General features: G+C 41.5%; 1 protein-coding gene across 1 annotated transcript in view; it reads right to left on the bottom strand.

The window, feature by feature from the left end:
• The window catches only part of LOC140197005 (uncharacterized), a 202,162-nt gene that overhangs the window by 115,335 nt on the left and 70,935 nt on the right, over positions 1–15,892 (bottom strand). The window contains exons 6-9 of the mRNA XM_072256938.1: positions 9,521–9,655; positions 9,058–9,102; positions 6,316–6,432; positions 2,620–2,685 (exon numbers count right to left, since the gene is read on the bottom strand). Of these exons, the coding sequence (XP_072113039.1) occupies positions 2,620–2,685; positions 6,316–6,432; positions 9,058–9,102; positions 9,521–9,655 (363 nt within the window). The remainder of the gene's footprint in view (positions 1–2,619; positions 2,686–6,315; positions 6,433–9,057; positions 9,103–9,520; positions 9,656–15,892) is intronic.

Genomic DNA, 15,892 nt, shown 5'->3' with positions numbered 1-15,892 from the left:
CAATGTCTCTCTGCAATCTTTGACAATCCTCTACACTATCTACAACACCACCAACCTTTGTGTCGTCTGCAAACTTGCCAACCCATCCTTCTACCCCACATCCAGGTCGTTAATAAAAATCACGAAAAGTAGAGGTCCCAGAACAGATCCTTGTGGGACACCACTAGTCACAATCCTCCAATCTGAATGTACTCCCTCCACCACCACCCTCTGCCTTCTGCAGGCAAGCCAATTCTGAATCCACCTGGCCAAACTTCCCTGGATCCCATGCCTTCTAACTTTCTGAATAAGCCTACCGTGTGGAACCTTGTCAAATGCCTTACTAAAATCCATATAGATCACATCCACCGCACTACCCTCATCTATATGCCTGGTCACCTCCTCAAAGAACTCTATCAGGCTTGTTAGACATGATCTGCCCTTCACAAAGCCATGCTGACTGTCCCTGATCAGACCATGATTCTCTAAATGCCTATAGATCCTATCTCTAAGAATACTTAGGCAGGACGGAAACTGCTTGGCAAGACAGGTCTTAGAAAGGCTATAAATTTCCATGAGACGTTTTGATATTTGAGACAAATTATTCTCAGAATAATTGATTAATGTTCCCAAATCAAACAGGTCATCAATGACAGGCAATTCAAAGAACTTTTAGTGGGACTGGAGATAATTGCATGGAAGGCATTCAAGGATGTGGTTGAAAATTGTCTTGGCCACTACAGAACACCAAGCTACGTGCAATTGGTTGACAACATGCTTCAAGTATATAAAACCATGAAGTGCAACATGTCACTAAAGATTCATTTTCTACATTACATTTAGACTTCCTCCCTGCAAATCTTGGTGCTGTCAGTGACAAGTCAATGTCAGGATATTGCAGTCATGGAGAAATGGTATCAGGGAGACTGGAATCTATTAATGCTGGCTGATTATTGTTGGACATTTAAGTGAGAAGCTTCAAACACTAAGTACAAATGAAAATCATCAACAAAACATTTCTAGTTTAGTTGAACTTGTGCAATTAGACACATAATAGTCAGTACAGTTAATTTCTTGTTTCTCCAAATTCTTACGAGATATAAGTAGTCTGAAATTATATCTGAGTTCACCTTTGAGCGGTCTATCATAAACAAAAAATAATTTTGAAGCAGCAACGCTTTGCAAAAAAATTTGTTGTCCAGTGTACCTGGAGATCACGGAGTTAAAATGTTGGCTTGACCATGATGGGTCAAAGGGTGTGTTTCTGTTTTGTATGTTCCCAGAATCTATTCATTTTCAAGGAATAAATTATAGTTAATAAGCAACCGTTATTTTAATCAGTAGCAAAGGCATTATGTGCAAAAACAATTCTTTTCCTTAAGTGGTTACTAATTTCCTGATCAGTCTCATCAAAATCCAGAAACCTTTGTCAATTCTAAAACTGATTCTTTGGGGGGGAAAAATGATTTTAAGGATTGGGAAAATTTCAGAATTTACCAAAACCAAGTTATTGATAAGGAAAGAGAAATAGAACATGAGTTTTATTAAGGTACGTTAAGTACAGCAGGAGAAACTGAAAGCATAATCATAAGCAATGCTTTAAAGTTAATCCTCACTTTTAAAATGGTTTTATTTGGACAAAGTCTTGTTTTGTGAACTGCTGGAAGTGTTGCTACATTCTTTTCATATACCTTTGGCTTTTTCTCCCACATGGGCCTTCATTAAAAGCTAGAATTTATTAGTTACTATTAATTTACCAATATGTTAGTTACTGTAACATTGTTAGAAAAATAATCTTCTCACTTACGAAGACTCAAAATATTTTAAAAATATTTGAAATCAAGTTTATAGAAAATTAAGTCTTTGGTTGTGTAGAAGGGCAACAAGAATAGAGCAATGATAGATTGATCTTAGAGAAGGTTAAAATGTCAGCACAATATTCTGGGCCAAAAGGCCTCCACTGGGCTGTAGTAGTCTACACCTTCATTAAGTACATCTGCTCATTAAAGCAAATACCTAATTAGCCAATCAAGTTGCAGCAATTCAATGCATGAAAGCATGCAGACATGGTCAAGAGGTTCAGTTTTTGTTCAGATCAAACATCAGAACACGGAGCAAATATGATTCAAGTGACTTTGGCCGTGCGATAATTGTTAGCCCCAGATAGGGTGGTTTGAGTAGCTCAGAAATTGCTGATCTCCAGGAATTTTCACACACAACTGTCTCTCGAATTTAGAGAGAATGGTGCAAAAAAACAAAAAAGAAAAGCAGTGAGTGGTCGGCTATAAATTTAGTGAGAGAGGTCAGAGGAGAAAGGCCAGACTGGTTCAAGCTGGCAGGTAGGTGACAGTAACTCAAATAACCACGTGTTACAACAGTTATGTGCAGAAGAGCATCACTGAGTGCACAAGACATGGATGGGATACAGCAGTGGAAGACCATGAATGTACACTCAGTTGCCAATTTATAAATTACAGGCAGTACCTAATAAAATGGCCACTGAGCGTCTATTCTGTGTTCGAATAGAATAGAGCATCAGTCCCCAGGCCTATCCATCGTTCTCACCGGTTAAGTTACTTTAGATACAGCAGAAGAAAATGAAAGGTTAATCAGAACCAGTGCTTTAAAGTTGATACTCACCGGTGGGCCCATACGGAATGTGGCAATTATGGAATCGCCTTTTGGACCTTTTGGACCTGGAAGTCCCTGTAACAAATGTAATGTATATTGTATTTAAAAACTACATAAAGAACAGCTGCAAAGTAAAATTTCTATCATTTTATCAATGTTTTCTAATGTTTGAATAATTGCTCTTGAAAAAGATATTCAGACTACGAAAGCAACACACATAAAAGTTGCTAGTGAACGCAGCAGGCCAGACAGCATCTCTAGGAAGAGGTACAGTCGACGTTTCGGGCCGAGATCCTACTAGCTCTTCTTTCAGTTAGTGCTGACGAAGGGTCTCGGCCCAAAACGTCGACTGTACCTCTTCCTAGAGATGCTGTCTGGCCTGCTGCATTCACCAGCAACTTTGATGTGTGTTGATTGAAATTCCAGCATCTGCAGATTTCCTCGTGTTTGCGTTCAGACTACTAAATCTTAAGCTGCAGCCCAATACTAAATATTTATTTTATATATTGAAACTATTCCATAAAACATGCATGCAACCACTAATATTTCCTTGCTATGTTATTTCCATTACTGTATATCTGTTTGATGCACTTATCTATTAAACTTGCTTCAGTTCCTCCTTCCATTGCCTCTCCAGAGCGCCACCTAGCTGACATTCATTGCCATAGTTCTTCCTGCTGCTATTGCAGACTGAATTCTATAAATGCCTCCCCTCTAAAATCATTCACTACTGCCATCTTTCACTGATCTTCCTCTCACGTGCATTTCTTCTTTTTACAGTGCCCAATGCTAACACTCTCTTTGCTCCAAAACTGTCACATATCAAGCTGCTTCACAGCTTAGTTGCAAAAAATATACACTAAGACAAGGTGAAGATCTTAGGGGAGGTGGTCAATGGTTTGGTCAGATACATAAGCTTTAATGAGAAAAGACATGCGCAGATACAGGATAGGAACTGTTGAATATGCACTGAGATTGGTGAGGGGCTAAGAGTTAGTTGGTGAAAAGGGGTGATATGTGGGGCAGTTCATTTACTTGTTCGTCAAAAGCTGCTTCTACCATGCCAGTCATTGACTGGACCATTTGCAGTCTGCAGCAGCTCCTTCCCACTGGTTGCCTTATGCACCACGTCACTGGTGTCCAGTTTCAGGCACTTCAGAGGTATAAGAATAGTACATGCAGGAGGTTTGGCCTCTTTTCTTTCATACCCAGGGCCCGGTTCACACTGAGGTCACAACCAGTGCTGAAGAACCATTGGGAAAGGATGCTTCAGACTTAGCTGAGTATCTGTTGGTTGAATATTTAGTTTTGGAGTTAATGTAACATGGGGAGACTTGAATGTTTGATCGAATCTTTTAAATGATTAATGTGCTTATTCATAACATCTCCAAATTTCCTTTTTTTTATTGGTCTTTAAGTTAAATTGTCCAACAGATAATTTTTCTTCATAATTTGACTAAAAATTCAACCCATGGCAGTCTGCAGCACCCATCCTAGACAGTGCCTTCTGTCTCACTCACCAAACCCATGAACCTGATTCCCGGTAACAGAAGGAAGCTCAGAGAGTTCAGGACTGGTCTGGGATGGGTGTTTCAGGCTACAATGAGTTGAATCTTTGGTGAAATTATGAAGAACATTTATATGTTGGACAATTTAAGTTGAAGACCAATAAAAAAGGGAAATTGAAGATGTTTATTTTCTTTTCCAATATTTTTATTAATTTACATATAAGAATACAGAGCACAGGAAAAAATATGTATCAATACATTATACTAAATCGCAGATAAAGACTCCTTACCCTATATTCATACAGGTCAATCAATTCGTAACATTTTGAAGATGTTTCATGAATGATGGAATAGACCAAAGTTTAATATGGGTAGAGGAAGATGTGGAGTAGTTAGGCTTGGAGATAACAAAGGCAAGGATAAAAATTCCTGTAATAGGTGGGCTGAGGTAAGTCTATCCTGAATTGTAAAGTTGTTTTTCCTGCATATTAACATTAATTATTTTAATATAATCAGCTATGCAGTATTTGTCCAATTGTTTAGTGAATGTTCAGTAGTAAATTGCATATGTAGCCCACTGCTCTACTCTCTGCACCAATGATGGGTTTGCTACATGCCCCACAAATGCCTTCAATAAATTTGCCGATGATATAAATGCTGTTGGCAGAATGTCAGATGGAAAGAAGGCATACAGGAGTGAGATAGATCAGCTGGTTGAGTGGTGTCGCAACGACAACCTTGCACCCAATGTCAGTAAAACTAAGGAACTGATTATGGACTGAAGGAAGGGGAAGTTGGGAGAACAGATACCAGTGCTCATCGAGGGCTCGTCAATAGAAAGGATGAGCAGCTTCAAGTTGCTGGTGTCAGCACCGTTGAAGATCTGTCCTGAGTCCAACATATTGATGCAATTATGAAGAAGGCATGATTGCGGCTATATTTCATTAGGAGTCTGAGAAGATCTGATAAGTTACCAGAGACTCTAGAGCAAATTTCTACAGATATACCATGGAGAACATTCTGACTGGTTGCATCGCCATCCGATATGCAGCTGCCAATGAACCAGATCGGAAAAAGCTGCAGAGGGTTATAAACTTGGCCAGTTCCATCATGGCCACTAGCCTCCACAGCATCAAGAACATCTTCAATAGTGGACACCTCAGGAAGGTGGCATCCATCACTAAAGACCTTCACCATCCAGGACATGCAGTCTTTTCATTGCTACCATCAGGGAGGAGGAAACACACTCAGCTTCTTTCCTTCCACTATCAGATATGAACTCATGAAAACGGCCTCATTTGCTTGGATTTTCAGCATCTGCAGATTTTCCCCTGTGTCTCATTTTCTGCTATCTTTTTACGTGACTTACTTAATTTGATATTTCCTAGTGTAACGTGTAGTTTTTTAAATGATTTGCACTGTACTGTTGCCCCAAAACAACAAATTTCATGACATAGGTCAGTGATAATAAACCTGATTCTCATTGTAGTACAGCTGATTCAGTATTTTTCTCAAAGTTTCTCTGCAACCTGTTGCACTCCACTGAGCCTGGCTATTTCGCAGGCTACCACTTGTCACTGGAATGTGCCTTATCTCTCTAGTGAGCTGGTATTTAGTATAAGATAATTAGATCATCTTTTTTCTCCTCCTCCACTTTCCCTCTCCCTTACAGTAGAGTGAGTTGGTTACCATTATTTTTTATTGTTAACCGAATAAAATGGGTATAATTACTAGACTTACACCACTTCTTGACTTTGAAAGAACCTCTGGAACAGTATCACCAGATCCAACCGATACAAGGTGGTGAAGCCACTGAGGCAGAGGTGACAGCCATAGTAATAATGAGGTGATGGTGTCAGAAAATCATCTTGTGGACAACTGAGATATGGAGGGTGGAAAGTGTTCTGAGTTGGATTTCAAAGAAGTTCTGTGCCAAGTTGTTTTTTGAGGTGGGACATAGACGTGCCCTTGAAGGAGTTGTGGTGGGGGAGGGGGGAAGCGCCAATAAATTGGTTCATTCAATTGTCTAATTTATTTCCCCAGTTTCTCTTTTAAATATTGCTCACCTTCATCCCCTCTCAATAAAAAACATCATATTTCCTCTTCAAATATTTTATTGACAACTTAATTCCAGGGCAGTCTTCTTCCCCTGCATTTCAAACAAAAAGATGATAGTTTTCACTTAAGAATTTCCTACCGGCAGTCCAGTTCTTCCCGGATATCCTGCATATCCTGGAAAACCAGGATCTCCTCTAGATCCATTGCAGCCATCTAAGCCAGGGTGACCTCTCGAACCTTGCAGTCCCGGCAATCCCTAAAATAGTCAATATTTCATTGTTATTGTAGAACCATCTTAGTGTAGCATCCATACTGTTCTAAAGGTCTGTCGGTGAAAGTTGCCATCTGTCCAGTACATGAGAAGGCAAATTAATAGTAGGTGGAGTATATTCTGCCTGGAGGTTGGTGACTAGTAGTGTTCCACAGGGATCTGTTCTGGGACCCCGGCTCTTTATAAGTCACTTGAATAAAGGGGTGGAGGGGTGGGTTATTAAGTTTGCAAACGGCATAAAAGGGGGATGTGTGAATAGAATAGATGGTTGGTGTAGGTTATGATGGGATATAGATTGGATGCAGAGTTGGGCGGAGAAGTGGCAGATGGAGGTCTAACCAGCAAAGTCTGAGGTGATACACTCTGGAAAGTCAAATTTGAAGGCAGAGTACAAGGTTAAAAGCAGGGTTCCTAGCAGCGTGGAGGAACAGAAGGATCTTGGGGTCTAAGTCCCCAGATATCTCAAAGTTGCCGTTCAAATTGATAAGGTGGTTAAGAAGGCATGTAGTGTGTGGGCCTTCATTAGTTGGAGGATTTAGTCAAGAGGTCTGGTTAGACCTCACTTGGGGTATCGTGTTCAGTCCCCGTGCCTCACACGATGTGGAAGCTTTACTTAGTTTGGAGGAGGAGGCCTGGATGAGAGAGCACGTCTTATCAGGAAAAGGAGAGAAAGCTCGGGGCTTTTCTCTTTGGAATGAAGGAGGATGAGAGAAGACTGGATAGAGGTGTGTAAGACTACGAGTGGTAGCAGTGGTAATAACCAATACAAGGGGACATGCGTTTCAGCTGAGTGGAGGAAAGTTTACAAGAGGAGTAGGTTCTTCCACACAGAGACTGATGGATGCTTGGAACACACGGCAGGGTGTGGTTCCAGAGGCGAATATAACACAGATATTTAAGAGACTCTAAACAGGAAGTTAGAAAATTGGAGTTATGGGCTGTGTAGGAGGGTACAGTTAGATTGATCATAGAGTACATTTCAAGTTCAAATTTACTGCCATCTGACTATACATATATACAGCCAAACAAAACAACGTTTCTCCAGACCAGGGTGTACCCACAATACATATACCACACCCAGCACATAAAACTAAATATTTCCATAAATAAGTTTGTAAAGTATATTTCAAAGATGCATGTAGTGCATAGCATAGGTAAACAGTAAACAGCCTGCTCTCCCAGTGATAAGACCTTGGTGGTGGCAGGATGTTCACTAGTGTTACAGCCTGAGGGAAGAAACTGTTACCCAGTCTGGCAGTCCTAGCCCTGATGCTCCTATACCTCCTTCCTGATGGAATTGGGCCAAAGAGATTATGGAATGGGTGGTAGGGATCCTCAAAAACGTTTCAGCCCTTCGTCGACAACACTCCCTGTAAATGTCACGAATAGTGGGAGGGAGCCCCCCGTGATCCACGATAGCTTTTACTATCCTCTCTAGGGTCTGACGCCCCGCAGCTTCTGTACCACACTATGATGGTGCTTCTGTAGAAGGTTTCTAGAATAGGGGTGGGGAGCTGTGTACACTCAGTCTCCTTAGAAAGTGTAGACACTGCTTGTGACTTCCTGACTAATGTGGAGATGTTGTGGGTCCAGCCAGGTTACATTATCTGTTATGGGCACACCAAGGAAGTTGTGTTCTTCACTCTTTCCATGGCAGAGCCATTGATGTGCAATGGAGAGTGGTCGACTGATACCTTTCTGAAGTCCACAATTTTCTCTTTTGTCTTGTCCACTTTGAAACTCACACCATTTGACAGACCTCTCCTGTACCTCCTCTCTCCTCTCATTGTTGCTGATGAAGCAGCTGTAGTATCATCAGCGAACACCCATGTCAGGATGCTGTTCATTGACTATAGTACTGTGGAGAGCATTGTGCAGGCTGCATCACTGTCTGCTATGGAGGAGCTACTGCACAGGACCAAAAGAAGTGAAAGAAAGTTGTAAAATTGGTCAGCTCCATCTTGGGTACTAGTCTCCATAGTACCCAAGACATCTTCAAGGATCAGTGCCTCAGAAAGGCGATGTCAATTATTAAAGACCTCCAGCACCCAGGGTGTGCCCTTTTCTCACTGTTACCATTGGGTAGGAGGTACAGAAGCCTGAAGGCACTCACTCAGAGATTCAGGAACAGCTTCTTTCCCTCTGCCATCCGATTCCTAAATGGACATTGAACCCTTGAATACTACCTCACTTTTTTAATATTATTTCTGTTTTTGCACGATTTTTAATCTGTTCAGTATACGTACACTGTAATTGATTTACTTATTTATTTGTTTCTTTTTCTCTCTATATTATCATGTATTGCATTGAACTGCTGCCACTGCTAAGTTAACAAATTGCAGGACACATGCCGGGGATAATAAACCTGATTCTGTTTCTGAACTTGATGATGCTGTTTGAGCTGAAACTGGTAGTGGTTTGAGCACACACCCCTGGGCAGACCAGTGATGGAGCTTCGTATAGATCAGCACAAGGCACAACACCCTGGGCTGGAGGGCAAGTTCAATGCTGTACTTTTCCATGTTCTATATGTTCCAATCAAATTATTCATCATTTACAGGTGTATAAAACAGTGGGCCATAAACTAAAATTTTACAAATAAATACTCACCGGAATACCATCGGATCCTGGAAAGCCATAAACACCCATAGGGCCCTGGAAAATGAAAACGATTAGACTATATTTTTATATTATTTATTTTTTTGTGTTATTTAAAAAGACAAATGGGGTCATCTACTCTCATTCTTCCACTGAAGTTGGTCAGCCAATGTTTGAGCTTTGATATTTAGATTTTCTTTCTGAAATCTGTGCTTATTGTCAATGGTAGCCAGCTATTCCAACTGTGGTTATGAAATGTCTGAATTTTATTGCCCTGGACTTCAGAGATAAGTTGAATGCAGGGGCACAGGAAGTGACCATTGACAAAGTTATTCTGTCTGAAAATATCCAATCTTTCTGTTTCCTAGACAGGTTTTGAATGGTTAGTTCAATCTGACGCTTGTTATCTCAAGTATAATTGCATGCTCTGGGAAGGTTACTCTCATGGTGGTCACTGTACTTCTTTTCAACTTACAACATCCCCTTTAATGCCAGGAGGTCCAGGCAGTCCACGTTCTCCTCTCTGTCCTTGTTCTCCTGTTTGTCCTTTTGGCCCTTCATGCCCAGGAAATCCTTGTGGACCACGGTCTCCTAATGGGCCTGTCTCTCCCTGGAGCAAATAGGAAAACACAATGTGACTAACTTATTGAAAGTAACCAATGAACTCTTGTATAGTTAATTCCCCATTTCTGCTGTATTATCTCAAGGAGATGCAGAGAAGATATGTCTCCTCACGGGTTAAGAAGTCATTCCAAACAATTTTCACACAAGTCAAAGTATTCAGTTCTATTTTGTCGATAGAAGTGAGAAAGGCATTTTGTTTGTCCAGTGTTTTCTTACAACGTTTTCTCTTTCACTTTTTGGAACTTTTGTACACCTCCTGATGGATAACCTGTGATTAACAAGCTTTCACTACCCTGACTCAGTCAGCACCATCACTTGTGTCATTCAGTCTGTCTTGGTTTCAAACTTATTCACGCAGATTCCCTTTGTTTCCTCCCCATTCCAAGACAAGTTAAAACATGTTTGGTTTCAAACTTTTCTCAGTTTTGAGGAAAGGTGCTCAACCTGAAATATGTACTGTTTCTCTCTCCCATTTGCGGCTTGACTTGCAGAGTATTTCTAGTCTGTTTTGTTGTATTTCAGGTTTCTAGTATCTGCAGCTTTTGATAATTTTGTATTAATAATGTAAATTCTGCTATCAAAATTACTCCTTCCCTTATTACATAAAATTCACTTTGTTGTGGGCTAGTCAATCCTTTTAATGTACTGGAGGAGTAAACTGCAAAGATTTTTCCTGGTCTCAATTGCTAAGGAGCCTGATAGTGCCAATGACCCACATTCAATACTGATCAGCATTGCTGTCTGTCTGGAGATTGTATGTGCTCCCTGTAATCACATAGGTTCCTGTCAGGTACTCCGGTTTCCTCTCAGATGCCAGAGATGTGTGGCTTGGGAGGGTGATTGGCCTGTGAAAATTGCCTCTGGTATGTGAGTGAATGGTAGAATCTACGGGTCGGGGGGGGAGCGGGGAAGGTGGTGGAGAGAAAGTTAATGAAAATGCAGGGAGAATTTGAACAATGTAAGATTGTGTAAACGAGCGATCGATGGTCAGTGTAGACTCTGTAGCTGAAGGACCCATTTCCAAGTTCTATTTCCCTATCACTATAAAACACAGAGATGAAAGTATAAAATTCACTAGTTTCCACTAGCAATTTGCTTAACTGCATTATAGTACATTTTTGATTAATTATTTTCTTAAGCACGATGTTTAGATAGGTACTTTATTGATCCCAAAGGAAATGACTTGGCCGTTTCAAAGCAGTAACCAGCATATTCTACAGGTTATTTCACTTTAGATATTTGGACATTTCCATGTAATGTTCAATGCCAATCCTAGCAAGATAGTCATCTAACTTATGTTTTTAACATGTCCTAGCAGATTAGTAAGGAACTTCCATCTTCCATGGATCTTTATCAGATTTCTCAAGCATTCCCCAAAGCAACGTTCCCTCTAATTTGTAATGACCAGTGTGCACAAAAATCTTGTGCTGTGCAATTTTTGACCTGGTGAAAACAACATGTGTGCAGTGTGTAGTTTCTTCAATAAAAACAGTAGAAATAAGCCAGTTCTAAAATCTGCAAACAAAGCATTGCAAACTCCACATTGTCAGCACTGTCCACATCAGAAACTGGAAAAGGAAACCTGATTATATATGATTGTGAAATATATTTAACATGCCAATGAGGTAAAGGGTAACAACAGTTTGTGTGCAGTTTAAGTTCCTTCATGCACTAGTAGCAAAAGATGTGTCTGCGCGTACATATTAGGGGAACATTGCCCTAAAGGATTTCACAGTCGTTGAAGATTAATCTTGTTAGCTTTCTCTTCATTCCAAATTCTTTTCTGTTTCATCAAAATCCAAATAACCTTTGAAAAATGGCAAGATTTATGATTTTTATGGTCTGTGCTTTTCCCTTTTTTTTCTTCCAAGTTAAGACAAAGATAGCATATTTGTATTTGTTTACTGGAATTTACGTGTGATAGAAAACTGAGGGATATTGAAAATCGTACAATAACGTCAGATAGTGATACAGCACGCTCATTGCCATTTTACCTTGACAACCAGCTGGTAGATTTGCACAAGCTTGCATTAAATGACGGCATTTTAAGTTACAACAAAAAGATGACCGTTTTGATAAATGCATCTCTATACCCTTAAAAAGAAATAAATTTGCAATGAAATCTTTTTATTTAGTAGGGATGAATATCTTGTTCCTTACATTTTCACATTCCTCACAGTCACTGCCTTTGCAGTATTTAGCTGGAGATGTGATCTTTCTATCCTTGAACTATGAACTAGAGTAAATTACAAAGGTTGTTATTTAGGCAATGGTTCGTGATTTGTTCAATTAACAATTTGATTTATCAGTGAAGAAAATGATCTCGGAAAAACACAAATTCTTAGTACTAAGCAACATAAACTTAGCTCTTTGAGGGTAATAAGTGTCCAAAGACAAGTGTTAGTGCAGAAAGGGAACAAGCTAAGACTATAGGTCACAAACAAGAGAAAATCAGCAGATGCTGGAAATCCGAGCGACAAACACAAAGTGCTGGAGGAACTCAGCAGGCCAGGCAGCATCTATGGAAAAAAGTACAGTCGACGTTTCGGGCAAAACTCTTCAGCAGGACTGGAGAGAAAAAGCCTATAAACGTTCATGTGATAGAATGAGAACTGAAAACGCTTGAAATACCCAGCATAGACACAAGAGATTTTGCAGATGCTGCAAAGCCACACAATATGCTGGAGGAACTCAGCAGGTCAGAAAGCACCCATGGAAATGAATAAACAGTCGATGTTTTGGGGTCCTGATGAAGGGTGTCAGCACGCAACGTCAACACTTTATTCCTTTCCACAGATGCTGCCTGACATGCTGAGTTCCTCCAGCATTTTGTGTGAAATACAGGTGTCCCCCGCTTTTGGAATGTTCGCTTTACGAAACTTCGCTGTTGCGAAAGACCTATATTAGTTACCTGGTTTTCGCTAACAGAAGGTGTTTTCACTGTTACGAAAAAAGGCAGTGTGCGATAAAAGGCAGCGCACGCCCCAAGCAGCCAAGTTCCTCCCCCAGAACTGAATTCTAGCCAGCATTGCTTAGACACGTGCCTGTGAGCAGCCATTAGCAAGATGAGTTCTAAGGTATCAGAAAAGCCTAAAAGAGCTCGTAAGCGTAAAACTAGACATAATTAAGTGTTTCGATTGTGGTGAACGAAGTAAGGACAAAATGAGTTAGGCTTGTGGAAGTTGACGAAGATGATGTTGAAGAGGTTTTGGCATCCCATGACCAAGAACTGATAGATGAAGAACTGATGCAATTGGAAGAGGAAAGGATAACATTCGAAACCGAATGCAGTAGCGAACGGACCGAAAGTGAAGTCGTCCAGGAACTGAACGTGAAGCAACTGCATGAGATTTTTGCTGCAATGATTGCAGAAAAGTACCACTTTAATTTTGAAAGGGTACATAGGTTTAGGGCATATTTGCAAGATGGTTTGAGTGCTTACAAAGAACTGTATGATAGAAAAGTGCGCGAGGCTAAGCAGTCAAGCATACTGTCGTTTTTCAAACCTTCCACATCAGCCACAGTAAACGACGAACCTCGACCTTCAACATCGAGGCAGGCAGACATAGAAGAAGATGGCCCGGCTGCCCTGATGGAAACAGACGACGATGAGATGACACCCCAGTGTCCCACCACCCCAATCCCCAGGTCACGGACCGATACATTGCCGTGGAGAATGCAGCGGTAGCTGGGACACGCCCAGCACATCTTTAAGAAAAAAGCCGAAATAAACAAGCTATTTAATTAAGTGCCTCCCAGCATGTAAAGGTCGGCCCAGATCAGAAGCGATTGCCGATTGTGCCGGAAGTGGGAGGGTGGGAAAGACATGCTTGCTGGTGGGATTCCATTGGAGATGGCGGGAGTTACGGAGAATTATGCGCTGGATGCGGAGGCTTGTGAGGTGGTAGGTGAGGACACGAGGAACCCTATCCCTGGTGTGGCAGTGGGAGGATGGAGTGAAGGCAGACGTGCATGAAATAGAAGAGGTGCAGGAGAGGGCAGTGTTGATGGTGCAGGAAGGGGAGCCTCTTTCTTTGAAGGAGGGCATCTCCATCGTTCTGGAATGAAAAGCCTCATTCTGAGAGCAGATATGGTGGAGATGGAGGAATTGAGAGAAGGGAATGGCATTTTTACAAGTGACAGTGTGGGAAGAGATATAAATCTCTCAATTCAGTCGGTTTATATATCATCTACAGCATCTGGTGCTGCCAGTGTGGCCTCTTGTATATCTGTTAGACACAACATAGATTGGGAGACCCCTTCATCAAGCACCTTCATTCCATCCGTCACAAAAATTGGGTCTCCCGGAGGCCACCTATTTCAATTCCACTTCTCATTCCCATTCCGACATGTCAGTCTATGGACTCCTCTTCTGCCAAGATGGAGGAGCAACACCTTATGTTCCATCTAGGTAGCCTCCAGCCTGATTGTCTGAACATCGATTTCTCAAAATCCTGGTCATTCCCTCCCCTCCCCCTTCACCATTCCCCATTCCTGTTTCCCTCTCTCACCTGTGTCCTTACCTGCCCATCACCTCCGTCTGATGCTCTTTTCCCTTCCCTTTCTTCCATGGCCTTCTGTCCTCTCCTATCAGATTCCCCCTCCTCCAGCCTTTTATCTCTCACCAATCAACTTCCCAGCTCTTTTCTTCACCCCCCTCCCCCACTCTCGGTTTCACCTATCACCTACCACCTTGCACTTCTTTCTTCCCTCCCCCCACCTTCTTTGACTTTTCCTTCTTTCCCGTACTGATGAAGGGTCTCAGCCCAAAATGTTCACTGTTTACCCTTTTCCATAGATTGTGCCTGACCTGCTGAGCTCCCCCAGCGTTTTGTGTGCGTTGCTTTGGATTTCCAGCATCTGCAGATTTTCTCATGTTTATAGCACCGTGCGCAGTTTTGAATCGCAAAAAGCAAATGCAGAATTGCTTTGTTAGTGGGGATGTGGTTGACTTGCCTCTTTCAAAGGTTCAATAAAAGGTTCAAAGGTTCATTTATTATCAAAGTATACAATTCTGAAATTCTTCTTCTCCAGATAGCCACGAAACCGAGAAAAAGAACGGCAGCACAATCATCAACCCCCCCAAATCCCTCCTCCCCACCACAAAGCAAACAAAAACGGAACAAGCACATCACACCCCAAATCTCCCTCCCCCACACACAAAAAATGAGAAAGATCAGGTAAAAACACAGAATATTAAAAAAAACTCTTACGACTGAAAAAAGTCTATAGTCCAAGTCCATATCTAAAACGCAGAAAACCTGGGTAACATTCTCCGGGTGCAGTGGCAAGCCTTTCCCTCTGAGGTAGCAGAGTGATCCCCCAGTGATCAAAAGGCAGTCTCCCCTCTCCAGTAGCAGAGCAATCCGCTGATGATCAAAAGGCAGTCTCCCGTCTCCAGCAGCAGAGCGATCCTGCAGTGATCAAAAGGCATGCAGCCGGAGCTCACCTTCCACAATCACCCCAATGTTTCATCTCCCTCGTTGCTTTAATCGTTGAACAACGGAAGCATTAATTGGTGAAATGAAGATGAACAGCTCGCACCCCGTCCTGCAGCTTTTTCACCACGAGGTTCGCACATGCTGTCTCTGCCTCTCGAAGTCCTCTCAGACACCGCAGAGCACTGAAACACCCAAGTGATCTCCAAACTGCAGACCACAGGCTCTAACAGTTCCAGAACCACATTCAGGACGAAAAACAAATGTAAAAGACATAAAAGTGAAATATATGGTTTCATGATCTATCCAGAAGATAGCGACCAAAGGAGCATTATACGCAGGCGCTGTCTTGACCAGAAGTCTTTCAGAGAGGGACCGACATTAACATTGTCAGTCCCTAGTCACCTTCCACAAGAATCAATTGTGATCATCAATACAAGAAAATAAATTCCATTTTCTTTTCTGCCAATATAAAGCAAGTTAGGTTTTTACAATTATATACAGTCAGTCCTGCAGTCTGTTTGGTTTTGTTACTGGGCAGATGCTCAGCAGAGTACTGAAGAAACATAAAAATCCACCCATGTCACTGTTTCTTTATAAGGCTGACTGTGGTCAGCTTGATCCAAATCAGAGTTATGATAGTAACCGACCACTTGAAAGTTTCAATTAGATTGACAAAGAACTCTTATACCATGAACATGATACCATACAAGATGCTACATCGAGTGTACTTATTCTTCTTAGGCTACGTCCACACTAGACTGGACAATTTTGAAAATGCTGGT

This window comes from Mobula birostris, chromosome 4 (genome assembly GCF_030028105.1).
Source record: "Mobula birostris isolate sMobBir1 chromosome 4, sMobBir1.hap1, whole genome shotgun sequence".
Lineage (NCBI taxonomy): Eukaryota > Metazoa > Chordata > Chondrichthyes > Myliobatiformes > Myliobatidae > Mobula > Mobula birostris.
Note: the sequence above shows the minus strand (reverse complement) of the source record. Positions and strands in the feature narration are given on the sequence as shown.